The sequence below is a fragment of the Tuber melanosporum genome (assembly GCF_000151645.1).
Source record: "Tuber melanosporum whole genome shotgun sequence assembly, scaffold_61, strain Mel28".
Taxonomy (NCBI): Eukaryota; Fungi; Ascomycota; class Pezizomycetes; order Pezizales; family Tuberaceae; genus Tuber; species Tuber melanosporum.
In genome coordinates, this window is record NW_003299108.1 from 268,870 (window position 1) to 289,024 (window position 20,155).

At 44.6% G+C, this 20,155-nt stretch overlaps 3 protein-coding genes; all 3 read left to right on the forward strand.

Moving 5' to 3' along the window:
- Positions 1 to 497: 497 nt before the first annotated feature.
- GSTUM_00009855001 (uncharacterized protein) lies at positions 498 to 2,275 on the forward strand (the record flags this gene model as incomplete). XM_002840956.2 has 4 exons in its annotated part: positions 498 to 1,256; positions 1,324 to 1,506; positions 1,579 to 1,753; positions 1,818 to 2,275. The coding sequence occupies exons 1-4, from the start codon at positions 945 to 947 to the stop codon at positions 2,273 to 2,275; spliced, it is 1,128 nt and encodes a 375-aa protein (XP_002841002.1). The 5' UTR covers positions 498 to 944.
- Positions 2,276 to 3,982: 1,707 nt separating this feature from the next.
- Positions 3,983 to 6,107, forward strand: GSTUM_00009856001 (uncharacterized protein; the record flags this gene model as incomplete). XM_002840957.2 has 8 exons in its annotated part: positions 3,983 to 4,024; positions 4,103 to 4,176; positions 4,243 to 4,269; positions 4,299 to 4,318; positions 4,374 to 4,418; positions 4,487 to 4,767; positions 4,829 to 5,590; positions 5,657 to 6,107. The coding sequence occupies 8 exons, from the start codon at positions 3,983 to 3,985 to the stop codon at positions 5,900 to 5,902; spliced, it is 1,497 nt and encodes a 498-aa protein (XP_002841003.1). The 3' UTR covers positions 5,903 to 6,107.
- A 287-nt stretch (positions 6,108 to 6,394) lies between these two features.
- Positions 6,395 to 8,315, forward strand: GSTUM_00009857001 (uncharacterized protein; the record flags this gene model as incomplete). XM_002840958.2 has 1 exon in its annotated part: positions 6,395 to 8,315. The coding sequence occupies exon 1, from the start codon at positions 6,612 to 6,614 to the stop codon at positions 8,313 to 8,315; it is 1,704 nt and encodes a 567-aa protein (XP_002841004.1). The 5' UTR covers positions 6,395 to 6,611.
- Positions 8,316 to 20,155: the final 11,840 nt, after the last annotated feature.

The window sequence follows — 20,155 nt, forward strand, 5'->3', positions numbered from 1 at the left end:
TTCGAGAGGGCAGACCAAGCAGGACAGGCACCAGGAGATGTTGAGGTCGCGACTCTTATCAGATCGCCAAGAGATTAAGAAATTCGGGTTAGGGTGAAATTCTACTTGCACAGAAGGCGTGATCGCGTCTGTGAGACTCGAAATGTGAGGCTGAAGAAAGCGAAGTTTACCGTGGTAGGGTTAGGGGTGTGGCAGGCCTCAGAAGGTGGATTGCGGGGACTTCGTAGTATTTTTCAGGCCGGTTTCATTGCTGTAACTTGCAGCTATCCCAGATGGTGTCAAACGTTTTGCAGGACGGAGGTGGAAGATACAGGTACCGTGCTGCATTTTACCGCGGTTGGAGCCTCAGAGATCGAGGGACAACAGTGTGGAATGACGTGACAGGACAATGATGGCACGTGCAGCTTTGAAATGGAAACCTTCGCTCTGCTATCTAAATTATCATGCGTATGCGTATTGGGAAAATAGGGTCAGCCAGAGTGTTTCTCCCGGGCCTCACTGGGCACTGATCGGTCCCACAAGAACAAAACATGACACATATGAGTGGTTTGTCCGCAACATACCTGGGATGCTTCCTCCTCCACTCTCCTTCTCCCCTTACTAGTATCATACTGGTATTGTACATCACCATCTGTCATATTTTCCGCTGAGCCCATCACAGAGGGTAAACGGTCGAAAACTCGCACAATACATCCGCCGACATTCCCCGGGTCTCCGGAACAAACCGACGGACGAAACAAATACCAAGGATATACCCGAGTAGACAAATTTCACTTCTCTACCATCGTCGACAAGTAGCTGGGGAATAAGCATTACCACCTGGATTTAGGGTTAGGCTCGAAAGGAAAAATCGAGTGATTCGGGCCAAGAGGTCGAGGAGGTACCTTGACGTGCAATACCGTACAGTTAAGGTCGTATCGGTCGGTGCGCTTAGCGATCAAAAGATGACGATTCTTAGCTCTACACCGCCGGACGAACGGGTCGTGGAACTCGCTCATGCCATATCCCGTTTACTTGGCTGGACCTACTTTTTGTGTTGGGGAGTCTCTTCTTATCCTCAACTTCTCATCAACTATTCACGAAAGTCAGTAACTGGTCTCGCTTTCGATTTCTTCACCGTGAACATCCTAGGCTTCGGCTGCTACACCATCTCCTCGATCCTATTTCTATTCTCCCCTGTGGTGCGAGATGAATATGCGAGGCGCCATCCTCGGTCTCCTGAGCCCACCGTCCGATGGAACGATCTGGCGTTTGCGGTTTGTTGAATCTTGATTCCTGCTAAAAATAATAGTAATGTGGCACTGACAGTGATAATAAATCCAGATTCATGCAACCTTGTTCAGCGTCATAACTTGGTCACAATTCTTTTTTTGGGGATATAAGCGAGACCCCACACAAAGGTTGTCTCGCACGATGCTAGCGTTAATAGCCATGTGTATTGTTACAATCCTGGTTTCCATTGCTCTTGCCCTGAGTGGCATAGCAGATTTTGAATGGATTGACGTCGTGAGTTTACCAAAATTGAATCGTATTATTCGATCCGTCACTGATACCCGTTGTATGATCCGCCACCTGCAGGCCTATACTCTACAATTTGTCAAGTTGTTCATCTCGATAGTGAAGTACGTTCCTCAAGCATGGCTTAATTATAAACGGGAGGCAACCACTGGTTGGTCGATTCACAACATTTTACTTGATATTTCTGGGGGTGTCTTATCGCTGGCCCAGTTGGTTTTGGACTCCAGCCTTCAAAGTAAGTGGACAATCCGACAGTCCCAAAAAAACCCGTGAGTAGACAGTCGCTGAAATCATCCCAGACGACTGGTCCGGCCTAACCGGCAATCCCTTGAAATTATTCCTTTCACAAATTTCTATATTTTTCGACATTATATTCATTATTCAGCACTACGTATTATATCGCTCCTCCAGTGAAAGTTCTACCTACTCGCATCTTTCTCCGGAAGGAGAAGCCGAAATAGGCTACGGAACACTTGAGCCACCCCCAAGGATCCCAAGAGCAGGCGGTGATAAACGATCGCGCTCTTCCCCACTTTGTCGCTCCTTTGGTGAGGAAGAGCAGAGGTCATTCGGAAGATTTCGACACGGCTCGGAGGGAGAGGGGGCACCGAACGAGCTGGGGTTAAGGGGAAGGGAAAAGAAGGACTATGGGGTCGGGGACAAGAGGAGTGATGAAGAGGAGAGGGGGGGCTTGTTGGGCTCCAGCTTCAGTGAGACTTTCACTAGAGTAGGCGACACGGGGGCAACAGGTGAATAAGAGGGTAGATATAGATTTATCTTAACCGAGGAGAGCACGGAGGGTGTAGATCGGATTAGACGGGGCGGAGTCATTTCATGGAGGTTTGTTATTATGGTCGGGCAATTTCATGTGCATTTCGTGGTTCTGGCTTTATGATGGGTGATTTCTTGTTTTGTCAAGATAGTGCTCGGTTGGTTATTCTAGACATTTTCTAGTACAGTATTGCCGGCGTGGGGGATTCACAGTACCTTCCCTTAGTTGGATGGTGTTTCAACCCAACTCTACCTTGTGGGAATAATTGCTCTGTGACCTGACCAATAAACTGATGGATGGAGGAAGGGAAGTTGACTTGGATCCAATCATAGTAAATAGACCAACACAGATAAAGAAAAGGGGTTGAAGCCGAACCTGAGTTAGATAGGAACACACTGCTATAATATTGCGGTTATTGTCCAGTGGTGGTTGGACAATTCTACATGCCAAGGGATGTACAAAGACAGGAAATTCCATGGGGTAAAAAACCTCATACTCTAGCTCTCAGACAATACCCTACCAACTTAGCCTCCACCCTACGCCGGTAGTTATTCACTCTCATTTACCTCTTCCGAGTCTAGATGATAATATTATTAATATGTACCTTGTGAATCCACTAACGCCCCCCCACCGATCACTTGATATCACTCGAGAATCAAATATTTCACAGAGAGGTATTGTATCATGGCTATTCTGAAAGGAGGGAACTACCCCACGGGCACTAGTCCCACCACCCTCGCAAACCCCCCTTCAAACAACTCCGGTAAACTTGCCACAAACCTCATAATTATGAGTATGAATAGACGTCTTCGCAATCCACTTCAAAAGCCACATATCATACACTCCACCTCAAACTCCTCCCGGGGCTCCGCCCCTCCCCCACCTTCAGCCTCCCCCAGAGCCCTTCCTTTTTTAACCCTAGTCTCCGTAAACTTACCTCCCCGGGCAAGAATTTAGTACTGTAGCAACCCTCACAACCCACATCTGACGCCGCATGCCACACCGTTAAGCAGACCCTCGAAGTCAATCCGAATGCGGGCGGTATGGTCTCCACGTACTCAAGTAGGTGGAGTGGACACGATAGCCAGTAATGGATGTGTACTTGTAAGGGAGTTGAGCGAGTGGTGTTCTGGCGTTTTGGTATACTGTAGACTAGTGGAACATCAACACCAGGTTGATTCACCATCGTTTGTGCAGCAGCCAATTACTTTCCTCTTTAGGTTCGATTAGTTATTAGAGAAAGATCGGTGAGCTTATTTCCTCACCAGATGTCATTGTCCCAAGATATCACTTGATATAGCTATCGTAGCTTGAGCTATGTTAATTTGGCAGCTCTGATGCAAAAATAAAACCTTTGAATTGCTCTAGCATTACGGCAGGTGGAAATTCCTTTATATCGTAAACACTTTTACAGAAACTTTACTTAGGAGTTGTAGTTGCTAAGTTAGGGGAGTTTGAAGTTGGCCATTGGAGTTGGCTGAGGGTTTGCACTGAATGGAGGGGGAAGGAGAGGAGGAAGGGAATCGCACGAGTGCCGTAGTGATTTAGTACGAGTGCAGCTAATACATCCATCACGTGACGTCTGATAAGGAAATTTTATCTTGTTGAAGTGTGCCTAGATAAGCACGTGACAGATACATCTATCGACTGCACTTGTACCGTAGCAATTTGGGCCTTGGTATTTTAAGCCTCATGCGGCTTGTTCAGCCAAGGTACCGAGCGATACCTTACAAAGTACCCTCTGCCATCATCTCTATCCAGCAGGACCATTCTGAAAGAACGCACAGCCTTACTTACATCCACCAAACATAGCAGATCGGATTAGGAACAACGGATAGGAGTCGCTCATCTGGAAAACACCGTTTTAGGGAAGACTCACGCGATCGGTAGTGCCCCACCCCATCATCGTCGCCTCCACATTCACCCTCTGGTTGCATTCTAACACAACATAGCATTAAATCATGGCAGGAAACTCGCTAGTAGATGCTTATTTCTCCCAGGCGAGGAGTGAAGGGACTCTGGTTGTTGGTGTGGGCTCATTATTCACTCTCTATAGCTCGAGTTTGCTAATCATATTCACCAGGTTTACCGAAGTTTGATTTGGACACTTACATCTCAGGCTATGCTGGTATAACACAATATTGTAGCCACATTGCGCGCAGCAAGGGTTGCTGAACTATTTGTCGGTATATCTAGGGCGTACACGGATCGACCGACTCATCCATATTTCTACCCACTCACCTCCTCTGGCGATCGAGGGACTGAAGTTGGCTATCAAATTGTTGAAGCAAACCCAGGATGTTCCCCGGTTCAAATTCGCTTTAGATATCCTCCGTAAACTCTCTCCAGAGGACGCAGATGCGGCTCAGGACGATGCTTGGATTGAGAAGACTTCTAGGAAGGTTGTCGGTGATACAGAGAGAATCGAGGCTGATCTGAAGAGCTACAAACATAATCTGATCAAGGAGAGTATTCGGGTGGGTCTCCTCATTGGCACTGGTTGATGTAAGGGCTACCATTTACTAATGCCAAACACAGATTGGCCACGAAGATCTTGGCAATCATCTATACGCATCTGGTGATCTCGTCGGTGCCTTTAAGTGCTACTCTCGCATGCGCGACTTCTGCACCACACCGAAACACATTGTTGATATGTCCATACAAGCCATCAAGGTTTGCATCGAACAAGGGCACTATTTAACAGTGCAATCGCACGTCCTCAAGATACGCAATTTAGCTCGGGCGCCCGATGAAGAGGAACTTTTGAGGCCTAAGCTCTGTGTCGTTACGGGGCTTACACAACTAGCAAATGGTGACTTCAGAGCGGCGGCCAGGAGCTTTCTGGATTGCCCACCAACCCTGCTCAACACTTACAATGAAGTCATCACCGCGAATGATGTAGCAACCTACGGCGGACTTTGTGCTTTGGCCTCTATGGAGAGAACGCAACTCAAGACTGAAGTTCTTGATAACGTTGAGTTCCGTAACTTCCTCGAGTTGGAGCCACGTATGAGGAAGGCTATTTCTTTTTTCCATACCGCAAAGTACTCCAACTGTTTGAGCATTTTGGAGGACTCTAAAAACGATTTTCTCCTTGATATCCATCTCCACAAACATACTAACAGGCTATTCGAGTTGATCAGGAGTAAGGGAATAGTCCAATACTTCATACCATTTTCATGTGTGACTTTAGGCAGCATGGCTCAAGCTTTCGCCACGGATGAACGGACTTTGGAGAAGGAACTTGTTATGATGATTGGCAAAGGAGCCTTGGACGCTAGAATCGATACAAAGAATAGAGTAAGTTACCATTAATATTTCTACCTCTTTATTTTTAACTTTTGAACACCTTTTAACAATATCCAGCTCCTTACTGCCAAAGAGACGAATCTTCGTGCAGCCGTCCATCGTGAGACCTTGGCAGTTGCCCAGAACTATGAGCGCCTTGCCAGGATGAAACTCATGAGAATGAACATGATCAGGTCTGGGCTAGAAGTAAGGGGATCAAAGGCATCTACTGGTCAAGTTAATATGGGAATTGCCCATGGACAAAATTCTTCGTGGACTGGTAACTCCCAAAAGGCGGAGAGGAATTGGAGGGAGTTTATGTGAGACTGTCAGGCTCTATATAGTGTTAGCCCTGAAAAAATCCTTCTCTTTATAAACTATCATGCCGGCTAGTTTGAACCATTTGTCGTAGTTGTGGCGTCTCATTACGGAGTTCTTTTCACACTATTCTTTCCTATCATCATACCGTAGGGTGTTTTTATGTTGTTGATAATACAACTAGTTGTCCGTGAGAAACGTTGAATTGTTGTTTTCAGATGGATTTTGCCGTTGTTTGCGGTACCGGTATGACGATACCTGTATCCTTCACTGGAGGCCTTGACACTAAATCCTACTTTTTGGTGAGCTGGGTATTATGACTAGAGTTTGGCGTTACAGGCTAGTCTGGAAGGCTACCGGTATGTTTTCCTCCAACCCAGAGTATCCAAGGTGGATTGTAGCACAGTGAGGATCGCGTCAAACAAGCACCCCCGAACTCAGTTTATCAATTACAAAGTTGTCAGTGAGTCATGAGCTTGGAGCCATCTGCGAGCATTTCAGCCTCATGGAGTCATAACTTTTTAGCATGTCTCGGCTACATCCCATCCTATCATTCATACTACCGGTATACCGTGATTCCGGATACCGGTACGAGTACATCGAGCAGGTACTCCACGACATAGCTGACCTGTATCCATTCTATTGATATAGAGGAGCTTTCTCTACCAGAACTAAAACTATTTCCTTCTCGATCCCTATTCACAATTCTAGAACCATGGACGACAAGAGCCCCCCCTTCACTCATGATCGCCCTCCTGCCAAAAAACCCTACCTTCTTCCCCCCGAAATTCTTTCCCTAATAATCCAACACCTAACTCCGCAAGACATCCTCTCACTCTCACTAACAAACCATTATCACAACGCGTTCACAAGCACTGAAGCTTGGCGAATCTACCTACAAACCCACCTCCCCACAGCGCACACCCAGATCCTGCAGGAGTACCACTACCAGCAGCAGCAGCAGCAGCATGGGCCTCAATACCAAGGCTCGAAAGCCAATTGGGCAAGATGGGCCGAGGAAGCCACCCGCGTATCCCGCAATTTCTCCCGTGCAGGATTCGTCGCCACAGCACTCAGGCCCGCAATACACATGTACGTCCCGCGGGGCCCCCGCAGGGGTCCTGGTGGCGGACAGGTCAACGCATGGCTCTGGGAACCGGGCACTCGAGGCGCCAGCGGCGGGAGAAGGCAGACTGTGGCATACCGCCCCATGGTTGACTCATACAGTGAATTCCGCGGCGATCGGGATGTGCTAGCCATTGGCGCGGGGCAGGATATCATGGTTAGTAAAGGTTGGGGTCAGCGCGGGGCCTTCTGGTGGGGGTTCGAGAATCGCGAGGAGAGGGGGGGAAGGGACGATGTCACGGGACTGCATTTGTTGAGGCCGTATGAGAAGGCTGGGAATAAGGATGTGGAGGTCGCGCTTGTTGGGAGGGCGAATGGCAGGCTAGAAATGCTGGAGTTGGATACGCGGGGTGGAGTCGGGGGCACGTGTAGGTCGAAGGTTGTGGTTCGGTATCATACGGACGGAAGGAAGGTGAAGGGGATGGATATGATGCATGAGGGAAATGGAGGGGGGGTTCTGATGGGGGCGATATTGAATAATCCTTCGTTGAGCATATACAATGTTCGGCAGCCTGTTGGTGCGGGGGAGCCAGTGAGGACGGCTAATCAAGCGTCTGAAGTACAATTTATTGATGAGCAGCCGTGGGAAGTTTCTTTCCTAGATCATACGAAGGTTGCTGTAGGGAAGGCTTCTACCAAACCGATTGCTATTCATGCAATTACACCCTCAGGGCTTACGCAGGAGCCAATAAGGGAGTTTTCGGCGAAAGACTGTGCAGACATGAGGAGTGCTTCTGTCTACGTTATCAAGCCCCTGCCCAGGGGTTCTGCGGGTGCGAGCGCTAATGGAGATGTATTCCTCAGCGGATGCTGGGATGGAATAGCGAGGCAATTACCCTCCCCCTTCTCTTCCCTCCACCGTCACTTTCTAACATGCACTCAGGCTCCACGACCTCCGCACCCCTCAACCCGCAATCTCCCATTTCTGCGATCCCATAGACTCCCAAACACCCATCTTCTCTCTCCTTCCGCTCTCCAGCCACACCTTTGTAACCGGCGCAAGCCGATACGGCCTGCTAAAGTACTTCGATATTCGCTCCCCCTCCTGCTCCCCCTCCGCCTTCTCGCCAAAAAACTGGGCAACATACATCCAATCCCGCACCGAAGGCGACCGGGCAAGCCCCGTGCACTCCCTCGCACTTGGCGGTGGCGGGAAGACAGTGTATGCTGGTTTGCAAGGAAGGGTTTGGGCGTTGGATTTTTGGGGAAAGGGCGTGGGGAGAAGGGATGGTGTTCGCGAGGGGTTGAGTATGTATTTGCTTCACGAACCAATGACCTATTTCACGCAGGGTAGGGAGGAGGCGGTTACGGGGAGGCGTGCAGATGGGGCGTTGAGAGAATGGGATACGCGATGGAGGCTTGTGGAGAGTATTCGAGGGTGTTGGTGAGGCTCTATTTCATCTTCCTTTTACATAAACTAGGTTTTGGCTTAATCTAGACGGGGGGAGGGTATTTCTGGTTCGCAGTTTTTTCTTCTTTTGTTCGTTTGGCTGCTTGTGGGATACATCTTGGCATGATAGATAAGTTTCTTGTGATGTATTTTGGGTTTTTTTTTTCCATATCGATGTTTCGGAATGGTTTCTCGCTCTTTTGCGTTTTGCCGGTTTTCTTTACTTGTAGGATTGTATTGGCGGGAAGGTTGTTCTGGAGCGGCCTTATAAATTTCTAGCGGAGGGTTTTCTTCGTGCCCCCTGTATTATATATATATAGTCTTTCTACTTGTGTCTCCGGCGGGCGTAGTTACTTTTGGTGGCGTGGAAACAATGTTTCCCGGTATAGGACTACTACTGTATGATTTATTAGTAATTAATGAATAAACAGCACAATACACACCTAAATTTCGAACTGCTATGTGGATGTACTAGTACAGTACCCATGTATGCGCATGATAGTGCTCTTATATCTGCTTGAGGGGTACCGGTACATACTCGAGTATATATGACTATCCCGCCCGACTCGTGGACTGAACCCAGTTCCTTCACGGTACCGAGAACTCAATCCCAGCTCTGGCAATTGTGATACCATACCTGTTGGAAATCGCCTTTTTTGCTCATACATAAACTCCGCACCTCGAGCGACATTCAGTGACTGCTTGGATCACTCTCATGTCTGTAGGCCTAGCTCTGGGCATTCTTCTTTTCTGAATAACAATCATCTTTTAAAAAACAATCGACACTTCAATATCAATCCTATATCTGCTCATTCAGTCTCTACTCCAGCGACCCCGTCTAGCAATACCCCTGGATATCCCCTTCTGAGGAAGGAAAATCCTTCATCCCTTCGACAGTGCTTCTACGGGTGCGGAGCAATCCTCCACTCCAAAGTTGGGAAGTGGATAGTACCTGGATGCAGAGTGATATATTGTGATTGGCCCGGTACCTGCATTCGACTTTTCGAAGGAGTTGGATGACAGTGAAAACTTGGTGGAGGGAGGTGATTTATACTTGGGGATAAGCGATTGTGCGCCGATAACTGCGATTATGGAATTTAGCCCTAACCACGAGGGCTCTCGCACGTTGGGGCGGTTGTTAGGGACCGAATCACGGTCAAGCAACGTACAGTACTTGTTGTGAATCGGTCGGCATCGTGACAGCGCAAAGGCACCGACTCGCTCGAGCGCTCGGGTGCTGTGGTCTGTGCTTGGGTGAGGGGTTACACTTTTGCCCGTGATATAACTTTTTGGCACGGCGTCTGTCGATGCGGTGCCTCTCATTTCCGGCCATGGAAATGCAGCATCTCGGTTTCTTTTTCGGCTGGTTGCTTATAGGACGGAGTGGTTGACTTGAGTGCCTAACAGCGGGTCGGGTAGGTTGCGCTGTTCCTTGAAGTGCAGTACTCGTACCGGTATTGGCACACACCGGATAGCATCTTGTGGGAATTGCGGGTCAATCTCGGTACTCGAGTATATAGCGCAATACAAGTGGGTGGTTTGTTAATGTACTCGTACTCGTACAATACCGGTACCCGGTTGCTGGAACAACTTGGGACATGCCGTATTTACGCGAGCACTAGTACTCGTGCAGCATGGTACAAGTATCATACTCACTAAAATTTAAATCCATTGTCGGCTTCGGAACATCCCGATCAGAGACAAAACACCCTGGGAAGAGATAGTGACTTCCAGATGGGATAAGGGTAACTTGCTAGTTCTCATTAATTACAGAATTTTTGTGGTATTACCAGTAGCTGGCTTGGAAGGAGAGTCCTAGCGCCATCATTTCAGTGCATAATGTTGATTCGAGCGCTGCATCCAGCGATATTGAGGGTCATCGAATATTTCCTCCACCATCCACGGAATGGAACCATTAGCAATTGCTTGAAGCAACTTGTTTTGTGTGCGCATCAAAGGAAGGGACACTGCGCATCCGAGTTGGTTTACTTGAGCTCATTTTCGATATTTTTCTCTCGAGAGAGAATCAATCAGTTCCTGCACTAACAAGATGTTGGATTGTCCTGACAGTACTCGTACAGTACGGTAAGTGTACGAGTACTGTACATGTACAGTTTGCTGCGAAACGCTACACGTGTAGTTTCCGATGTGCCGTGCATCAACGTCTGTTCCTTTGTAAGACATGAATTTGGGTTACGGGACATTCGCCATGCATGTCTCAACCGACGTTAGCTCACTTGTCTGTGGCCAAGGTCTCCTCTATCTGCAGGCATCCGCAGTATGATAGTGTTGGAAATTATGTTATTCCTTTCCTATCCGGTGATGGGGCTGTGTTGGTCATGTGACACAGCCACATGACCGAGTATATATGCTATTGTATTCTAGCATCTAGAGATTTCCTTGGTATGAGGCAGGACTTGTAAAATGATAAAGAGGTATATAAAGGGCAGGTTCAGCCCTGTTCTTAGAAAGAGTGTGCAAGCTTGGATTAATCTTTAAGTCTTCAGATTTTATTGTGGTTATCATTGTTACTTTGGTATCACAACAGTTAGTACAATAAATACAAATATTTTTAGGTTATGAGCCTGAGTTTGTGAGATACTTCCACATTTCCACCATAAACTAGAAGATCTCTGAAGCACTCTAAGAAAATGCATTACCGTCTCCCATCTTCAACCAATCCTCTGTTACATTGTAGTGGAAAATTTCTTCTACGATGCACATGAGTGCCTACCTACCTCCTCTAAACACAGACTTCACTACTATAAAGGCTGCAACCACATCCGATAGCTAGACATTGATATTTTGTTTCCTCTGTACTGCGAATGTTACTACGAAAATATCCGAGGTTATGAGTTAGATTATCTCAAAGATACCAATCGATATAAATAACTACCTGACACAAAACAAAAGAACTAAATGGTCTACATCACGATGTTATCTGAAAATAACACAAAATCTGACTTTAGCATTTCTGTCAAAGACTACCCCAAACTCCATGGTCAAGAAAATTATCAAATCCGGGCTGACGCCTGGGAGATAGCTTTTTAAGTCCTAGATTTGTGGGATATAGTATCAGGCAAATCTGTGAAATCAGTACCTCCTTTCAAAGATAATACAACAGCTTGCACCATGATTGAAAAAAATGTTGAAGTCTATAAAGGGAAAACAAGAGAAAAGAAAAGGGAAAACATACTTAAACAGTAGTGAGGACTGATGTGAATGTTATGGTATTGATGGCTGGAAATATGCCATTAAATTCGCAGAGAGTAGAGGATAAAAACTCAACAAATTGGTTATGCAACTCAGGTACTACAAGTCACTCTTTGTCAAACTTAGGTGATTTCCTCAATCTCACCCCTTCCTCCAAAACCATAGTAACCGCTGATAGAAGAATCCATCAGGCAACTCTATCTGGAGATGTAAGAATCAAGGTGCACCTGTTGGTGTAACAATCCCTCTTCAAATATTTAGTTCTTGGCGATAGGGAACGATACTTCTCTTTCTTCTTCTTCTTAGTCTTACGATAGCTCTAGGCCTATCCCTACGTTACCAATAGTACAACACCTTTGTCTTCTATCGAGAATGTCTATCATAATCATTTTCTAACTCTTCTTTGTGAAGAGGTATCCTTGGCATAACAATAATAAAGGTTGTTAGAATGATAAAGAACGTAAAGGTATTTTTATATTTGTTATAGTAATAAGTAGGAAAAGTACTTAGAATTCAATCTAATTTTATTTAAACTCGTACTGCCAATACTGACATATCATGAGTCCCTGCCAGTACAGGGATACCACTAACTGGTATACCACTAATCCTAAGCTAACTAAGTCTATGGCTCCGCACCTGCCATCCCTGAGTCATGCTATACAAGAACTAATTACAAGACCATCAAACAACCCAGCGCCCGCCCCAGTCCGAGTCCCTAGCTCCTCCAGTATAAAGCCAACCTGCACTAAGTATAGCCAAAGCTGAGCAAAAGACCAACTCGACTATGTTCCTTGTCTAACAAATATAAAACCACTACTATCTGGTCTGAAAACCGTGCCGCGAAACTTCCACTACACTAGAAAACCAACAATCACACAAACTAAACCTACAGGTGACACAATAGCAGGGAGGAGGCAACCAACATGTCAACCTCTTGCACCTGCATGTCAGACCATCGACTCTATGAACTCACTTTACCGGTTGCCTCCATAGAGCGTACCGGTGAGGAGGACCTGTACCTACTGCCTGTCCCCCAACCAAAATAACACAAACATAGAAAATACATAGAGGTAGTAACAGACCAAGAAGGTCAGTGGGGCCTATCTCCCACCAGTAGTGCTATGCCTCCTCCTGCCAAACCCATAGCCAAACTAAAAAAACAAAACAAACCCCACAAAACCCAGCACATAAGACCCAAATAAGTCCAACAAGGTGATCGTAACCCACTATTTGCACAGGTGGCCATCAGCCAGCCAGTCTATTGAGGAGCTTTGCAGCACTCAGCAGCTTCACCTAACAGCTTAAACAGGACTGGAATCACTTAATTAGACCTCGCCCAACCTGACACAGGCCTGTCCAGTGCTCGTAGGTACCTCTCCCCCCCAATCAGCCCCCTCCAAGCTCCACACTCCAGACGCCACAGAGTCTATCCAGCCCTGCAGCTACTCAGACAGATCAACCATCTGACAGTCACAGGACAGCCCATACCTAGCCTCACCAGGTAGCCACCGGTCTTGGCCACACTAACAGAGCTCCATTCCCCAGCACCTTGTAGCTGAGGGAGGCCTATCAGCCACAGCCAGGAGCCACAAAAGAGGTAGTACCAACATCCAAAGGCACCAGCACCAGCCATACTATCCAACCCAGTCAAACTGAAGTTCAACTAAGTTGGGAAAAAGTAGGCAGAGCCAGTCAAAGCCAGCCCCACAGGTCTGGCAACAGGTACAGACCGAACTATGGGCCAGAGGTGCCCCCCAACTGATGCGACATGAAAGGGGGGGGGGAGCGAACTGAAGCAGACAAATAGAAGGTAGGCCCCACTTGCAATAGGTGAAGCCGCCAACTACAATCTATAACTGAATCATCCAAACGTATAGACAATGTGAGTGGCTGGCAGCCAATCGTCCCACACCACCCCAGGCAGTAATGAAAAACCACACCAGGGGGTAAGATTTTTCAGAGTCAAAGCTATCCCCACGGAGGTGAGGAGGAAACACCTGACTGAACTACTGTAAATACCGTAAGGAAAAAGCTTCCAAGGGAATGGTGATAAACAACATCGTCAGATTTCGACTGTAGAAATGTAACATAATGAGGAGGGGCTGGGCAGGTACTACCCTGCCAACTGAGAAGTAATGTGGCTGGTACGACAAGTTGAGAATGCATGATAGTCATCAAGCAAACTCACGGGTGTTTTTTATAGTGAGAGCTAAGAACTCTGTTATAACCAAACAAGAAACATGAGCTGGCCCAAAGAATGACATGGGTGATCCCCCCAAACACAAAGTTCAATCCCCCCAATCGAATGCAAAACTTGCGAGTAGACGATAGACAGGAAGCTGAAGACATTTTATCAAAAAGGGCTTGTAAGCAACCATGTTGAATAGCTCGAAGTGCCAGTATCGTGAGATAGCCAGCAGGCAATGAATCAAGAACCAAACACGTAATCCACAATGCAACGCTAACAAACCTTAATACTAAGAACCCTAGGAACTACTGAGCGAACTCAGATATCTCCCCCAAAATCTAAGGTATCAAGGCCCATCGTGGGTGCGAAAGAAATGCTAGGGAAGAAGCAACGACAAGGACTAGGAAAAGTACTTAGAACAAGCCGTGAAGAACCTATCCTCCTTGGCCCTACCTACTTCCTTATATAGTGTTCTTCCTGCTTGTAGTCATGTGATCCAAAGTGGTCACATGCTCAAAACTTAATCCTAACAAACTAATCACATGATCAAAGTAGTCACATGTTCAAAACCCATGACCTCATAGCAAGGTCATTTGTAAAAACTCATAAACCAATTGTAATACAATAAACAAGTCATTTGACTGGAATGAGTCACATATACAAATCCCATGACCTCATAATGAAGTCATGTACTAAATATAAATCATATGTACAAGGCATACCCGCAAGGTACACTTGCATGGCATACTCACCAGATGTCCATCCCATGACACATATTTGAGTCATGTGTAAAACATATCAAACTATAATATAACAAATCATATAACCCAAACGTGTCATATGCGTAAAACAATAACATACCTATGATTCATAATTATATGTCATGTAAAATCCTTTTCTGTGCCCAGCCACATTCATGACAGTTGGATGGACGTCAATACACAGTCATTCTTAAATGGACACTGTATGTTCCCTTTTGTCCATACTCATTGGTATCAGAATTCCGAATAGATGATGTTGGAGATGGGTAGCGATGGAAAAGGAGAAGAGATTATTTGAGATGGAAGGGAAAATATTCAAGGTTGTGGATAAGAAAGATGGATTATGGTATATAAAATTGAAAAAAAAGCATTACAATTTCATCCTACGAAGAAAGGCATCAGGCCCTTGGACATCTGAAAGTAATTAAGGATTGTTACAAGAATACCTCTCCAATTAACACCTCTCAATACTTTGATTACAACATTTGCAATAAGTATAAATTAACTTATAGCGTACCAAAGACTATTGAAATAAGTACGAAATCACCATTTGAAAAAGTGTATTCCAATTTGAGTAGTTATATGTCAGTACCTACTCTTGGCAAGAATGGGTACTACATGACATTTGTCAATGATTACACCAGGTACTATTGGATTTACTTACTGAAGTCTAAGGATGGGGCAGCTACAGCAATACAGATCTTTTGGGAATTGAAAAATACACAATTTGGTAAAAGAATCAAATGACTACACACTGACTAAGATACTGAATATGTCAACCAAAACATTATTTAATTCTTCAGATCAAAAGGTGTCATTCATACCACTTCTTTAGCTTATAACACTGAATCAAACAGGGTCACAGAAAGGATAAACCGAACTCTTACAACAATGGTACCGTGCATGATGCCAGGAGATTGAAAGTATTTATGGGAGAAGCCTACTCCTCTGCTGCCAACTTTTTCAAACAAATACTAGCATTCAAAAATAAAAACAATACCTTTTGAGTGACTATATGGAATGAAACCTAGGATTAGTCACTTACATTCATGATTCATGAGTGTTTTGGTACACATTCCAGTTGAGAAATGCAGAAAATCTGACCAAACATTTAAAGGTTATCTGGTTGGATACACTTTCAATTCAATAATATACAGAATCTACATACTAAAAGGGCATACAGTAACCAAAGTAAGAGACGTAAAATTTACCAAAATGAAAGAGGTATTATTTGAATATCACCAACTAGTAGTGGATAAAACAACAGAATCAGAGGATGAAGACATGCCAGAAAACACGCCTCAAAACCCAGAATCTCCCTTATCAATCATGACTCCGCTTGGCGAATTTCAACAATTACCTGAACAAGAGAGACCATTTAAGACACTTCAACAACTATCAAAGTCAAGACAGTGCCTATTACCAGACCTGTAGGGCTAACTTCAGCTTACTCTGCTTACCTTTTCCTGACAAGGTAGTGCTTCAGTTCTGCTAAGTCAGATGATATAGCTGGTACCACTATCTTTGAATATTAGTGCTGCCTCCTTTGTGGCTCTCAGCTGTGGCTGGTAGACTCCCCTCAACTATGCGGTGTCGGGAGATGGAGCTCTGTTATTGTGGCCAAGACTAGTGGCTACCTGATAAGGTCATGTATAGGTTGTCTTATGACTGTCGGATGGTTGATTTGTCTGAGAGACTGAGGGGGCTGAATGGGCTCTGTGATATCTGGTATGTAGGGCTTGTGGGGGGCTGATTGGAGGAGGAGAGGTACTTGCAAGTACCGGTTGGGCTCGCATCAGGTTTGACAGGATCTAATTAAGTTTTTCTGACCTGGTTTGAGCTGTGGGGTGAAGCTGCTAAGTGCTGCAAAGCTCCCCAGTGGACTGGTGGGTTGATGGCCACCTGTGCAGATAGTGGGTTGCGACCACCTGGTTGGACTTATTTGGGTCTTGTACACTGGGCTTTGTGGGTTTTGTTTAGTTTCTTTAGTTTGATTACTGGCATAGCTGGTAGGAACAAGGCACCATGGGTGGGAGATAGGCCCTACTGACCATTTTGGTCTGTCACCACCTATATATTTTTTATTTGTTTATTGTATTTTGTTTAGAGAATAGGAAGCGGGTATAGGTTCTTCTCACTGGTACATTCTTCAGAAGCATCTAGAAAAGTAGTCTCTCAGGGTCAATGGCCTGGTATGCGGATAAGAGAGGTGGACATGTAGGTTGCCTCCTCCCTACCATTGTGTTGCCTATAGGTTTAGTTTACCTGATTGGTTTTCTACTGTGGTAGAGGTTTTGTGGGACAGTATTTAGACCTGGTGGTAGTATTTTTATATTTATTAGATGAGGAACCTGGTCGGGTTGGTCCTTGGCTTGGCTTCGGCTACACTTAGTGATGGTTAGCTTCATACCAGAGGAGCTATGGACTTGAACCGGGAAGGACGCTGGGTTGCTTGATGGTCTTATAATTAGTTCTCATACAGGCATGACTTAGGAATGGTAGGTATAGGGCTGTAGACTTAGTTAGCTTAGGATTAGTGGTATACCAGTTAGCAGTATCCTTGTGCTAGCGGAGGCTCATTGTATGCCAGTGTTGGTAGTTTGAGTTTAAATAAAATCAGATTGACTTTTAAGTACTTTTCCTATTTATTACTTTAAATGAATATAAAACACCTTTACGCTCTTTATTACTATCATGACTTTTATTACTATTATGCCGAGCAAACTCTGTATGAAATAGAGTTAGAAAAAGCTTACTATAAGTGTTATAGATAGGAGAAAAAGGTCTTGTACTATCAGTAATGTAGGAAGAGGCGGAAGACCTATCATATAGCAGAAGAAGAAGAAAGAAGAAGAGAAGTATCATTCCCTGTCGCCAAGAATTAACTATCTGAAAGAGAATTGTTACAACAGCAAATATACCAATCTATAATACGATCCTTGATATATGCCACTATTACAATACGACCAGATATCGCACATGCTATCACCTTCTTAAGTCAGTTCTCCTCAAAACCTGTAATCACTCACCTTAAAGCCGCCAAAAGAGTACTACAATATCTTAAAGAAATGAAAACCAAAGATCTACAATATGTCCGCAATACAAGCAATATACCACTACAGGTATATAGCAATACGTCATTTGCCACAAACCTCAAAGACAGAAAATCAGTTACCTGATGAATCGTTCAAATGTAGGATTATAAAGTAATTTGGTATTGAAAGAAAGAAAAAACTTTTACCACCTCAGCCATGGAAGCCAAGTATGTTGCACTCGCCTTTGTAGTAAGACAAAGTATATGGTTAAAAAGAGGGATATCACATATGGGAATCAACACTGTACTAAATTTCAATTACGACAATACAGCTACTATAAAGTGAACCGAAAACACCCGCATATCTGATCGAATAAAACATATTATTGTATAACATCACTATACAAGGAAGTTGAAGGAAAACGGAGAAATCGAGGTAAAAAGAGTTGATACAGAGAACAACTTGGCAGATATATGTACAATGAGATTAGTTAGGGTATTAAATGAAAGTTTTCTAGTTAGGTTAGGAATGGAACCATTAGGGAAGTGTTGGAAATTATGTTATTCCTTTCCTATCCAGTGATGGGACTGTGTTGGTCATGTGACACATCTACATGATCGAGTATATATGGTATTTGTAACCGGTACGGGTACTTGGTTTGTATTAAGTATCGTTTGATACTTGGTTTTGTTTTATGTTTTGTTTTAAGTATCGCTTTGATACTTGGTTTGTTTTAAGTATCGTTTGATACTTGGTTTTGTTTTATGTTTTGTTTTAAGTATCGCTTTGATACTTAAGGAGTTTTACCAAAGTGTATCGATTGATACCTTTGATTAGTTTCGTTCTTGTTAAAACATGAACAGATTTGTGTATTTAAAGACTGCCTGTTTCTACGATAGAAAAGGCAGACTTCGACAGACACTATTTCAATATACTTGGTTGAACGGTTACTTCTTTGTTCCCCAGTACACCCTCGAAGCCTCCTTTAGTTCTCAGCTCTCGCCTCTTCTCTGGAAGAGCAGGCCACCTGCCAACTATCGTATCTATTACCGATAACGTGATTAGCACCTTGCGAACATGTTACACTATTGTATTCTAGCATCTTCTAGCGATTTCCTTGGTATGAGGCAGTGCTTGTATAATGATAAAGGGTGTATATAAAAGGCAGGTTCAGCCCTGTTCTCAGAAAGAGTACGCAAGCTTGGATTAATCGTTAAGTCTTCAGATTTTATTATGGTTATCATTGTATTACGAACATGGCTTAGCATGAAAAAGGTTTTCACGTGACACATGGTTATGAGTCACAGGTATGTTATTGTTTCACACATATGACTAATTTGAGTCATATGATTTGTTATGTGTGGGATTTGTGATGCTTTCGCACTTGGCTCAAATATGAGTCACGGGACATGCGCCAAGCGAATGTGCCTTGCGAGTATGCCTTGCGGGTATGCCATGCGCATATGATTTATTTTTAGCACATGATCTCGTTATGAGGTCATGGGTTTCACGCATATAACTCAGTTGAGTCATATGACTTGTTTATTGCATTCTGATTGGTTTATGAATTTTGCATATGACCTCATTATGAGGTCATGGGTTTTGAGCATGTGACAATCTTGGTCACATGATTAGTTTGTTATAATATGGTTTTGCACATGTGAGCACTTTGGGTTACATGACTATGGATAGGAAGAACACTATATAAGGAGGCCGGTACGGCCGAGGAGGATAGGTTCTTTACGCTTTGTTCTAAGTACTTTGCCTACTTATTACTTTAACGAATATAAAACACCTTTACGATCTTTATCTTTATTGCAACGTTATTGTTATGCCAAGGAAAGTTCTTTACGAAGAAGAGTTAGAGAAAGCTTATGATAGGCATTCCTGATAGAAGACAAAGGTCTTGTACTATCGGTAACATAGGCGGAGGCCTAGAGCTATCGTAAGACGAAGGAAGAAGAAGTAAAAAAAGAGAGGTATCGTTCTCTGTCGCCAAGAACTAACTATCTAAGAAGGGATCGTTACATTACAAAGCCTCACCTAGTGCGACGCCAAACGATACAAGACGGCATCCTTCAACCTAGACAGGGAAGGAGATATCAATATCGATGATCAAAACCTCAACTTAGGTGGATTCAGTGACGCCCTAGATCACGTTTCAGCAGAGCCCTCAAGAGCAGCAAGCCCAGTAACCTTAGAGAAAGGATAACCAGTTGATAGCTCTCCCGCAGGAACTCCATGACCCGAGAGAATGTCAGGATCAGTAGTACTTAGGCCACCGGCTCCTGCTACTCTCGTACTAGGCACTAGCATACTTGGAATGACTGAGAATCAGTTTCAAGCATTTCTAGCAGTAACACAAAATACAGGACAAGGAAATATCCAATGACTGAAAGCAAAAGAATCTGACACATACAAAGGAGCTGAAGACAAGCTACGAATATTCCTGGCACAGTAGGAAGGATATGTTGCCGTTAAAGACTATGGAGAACACCACGATGAGATCAAGATTCCATATGTGGAATCTCTACTAAGAGGACTCGC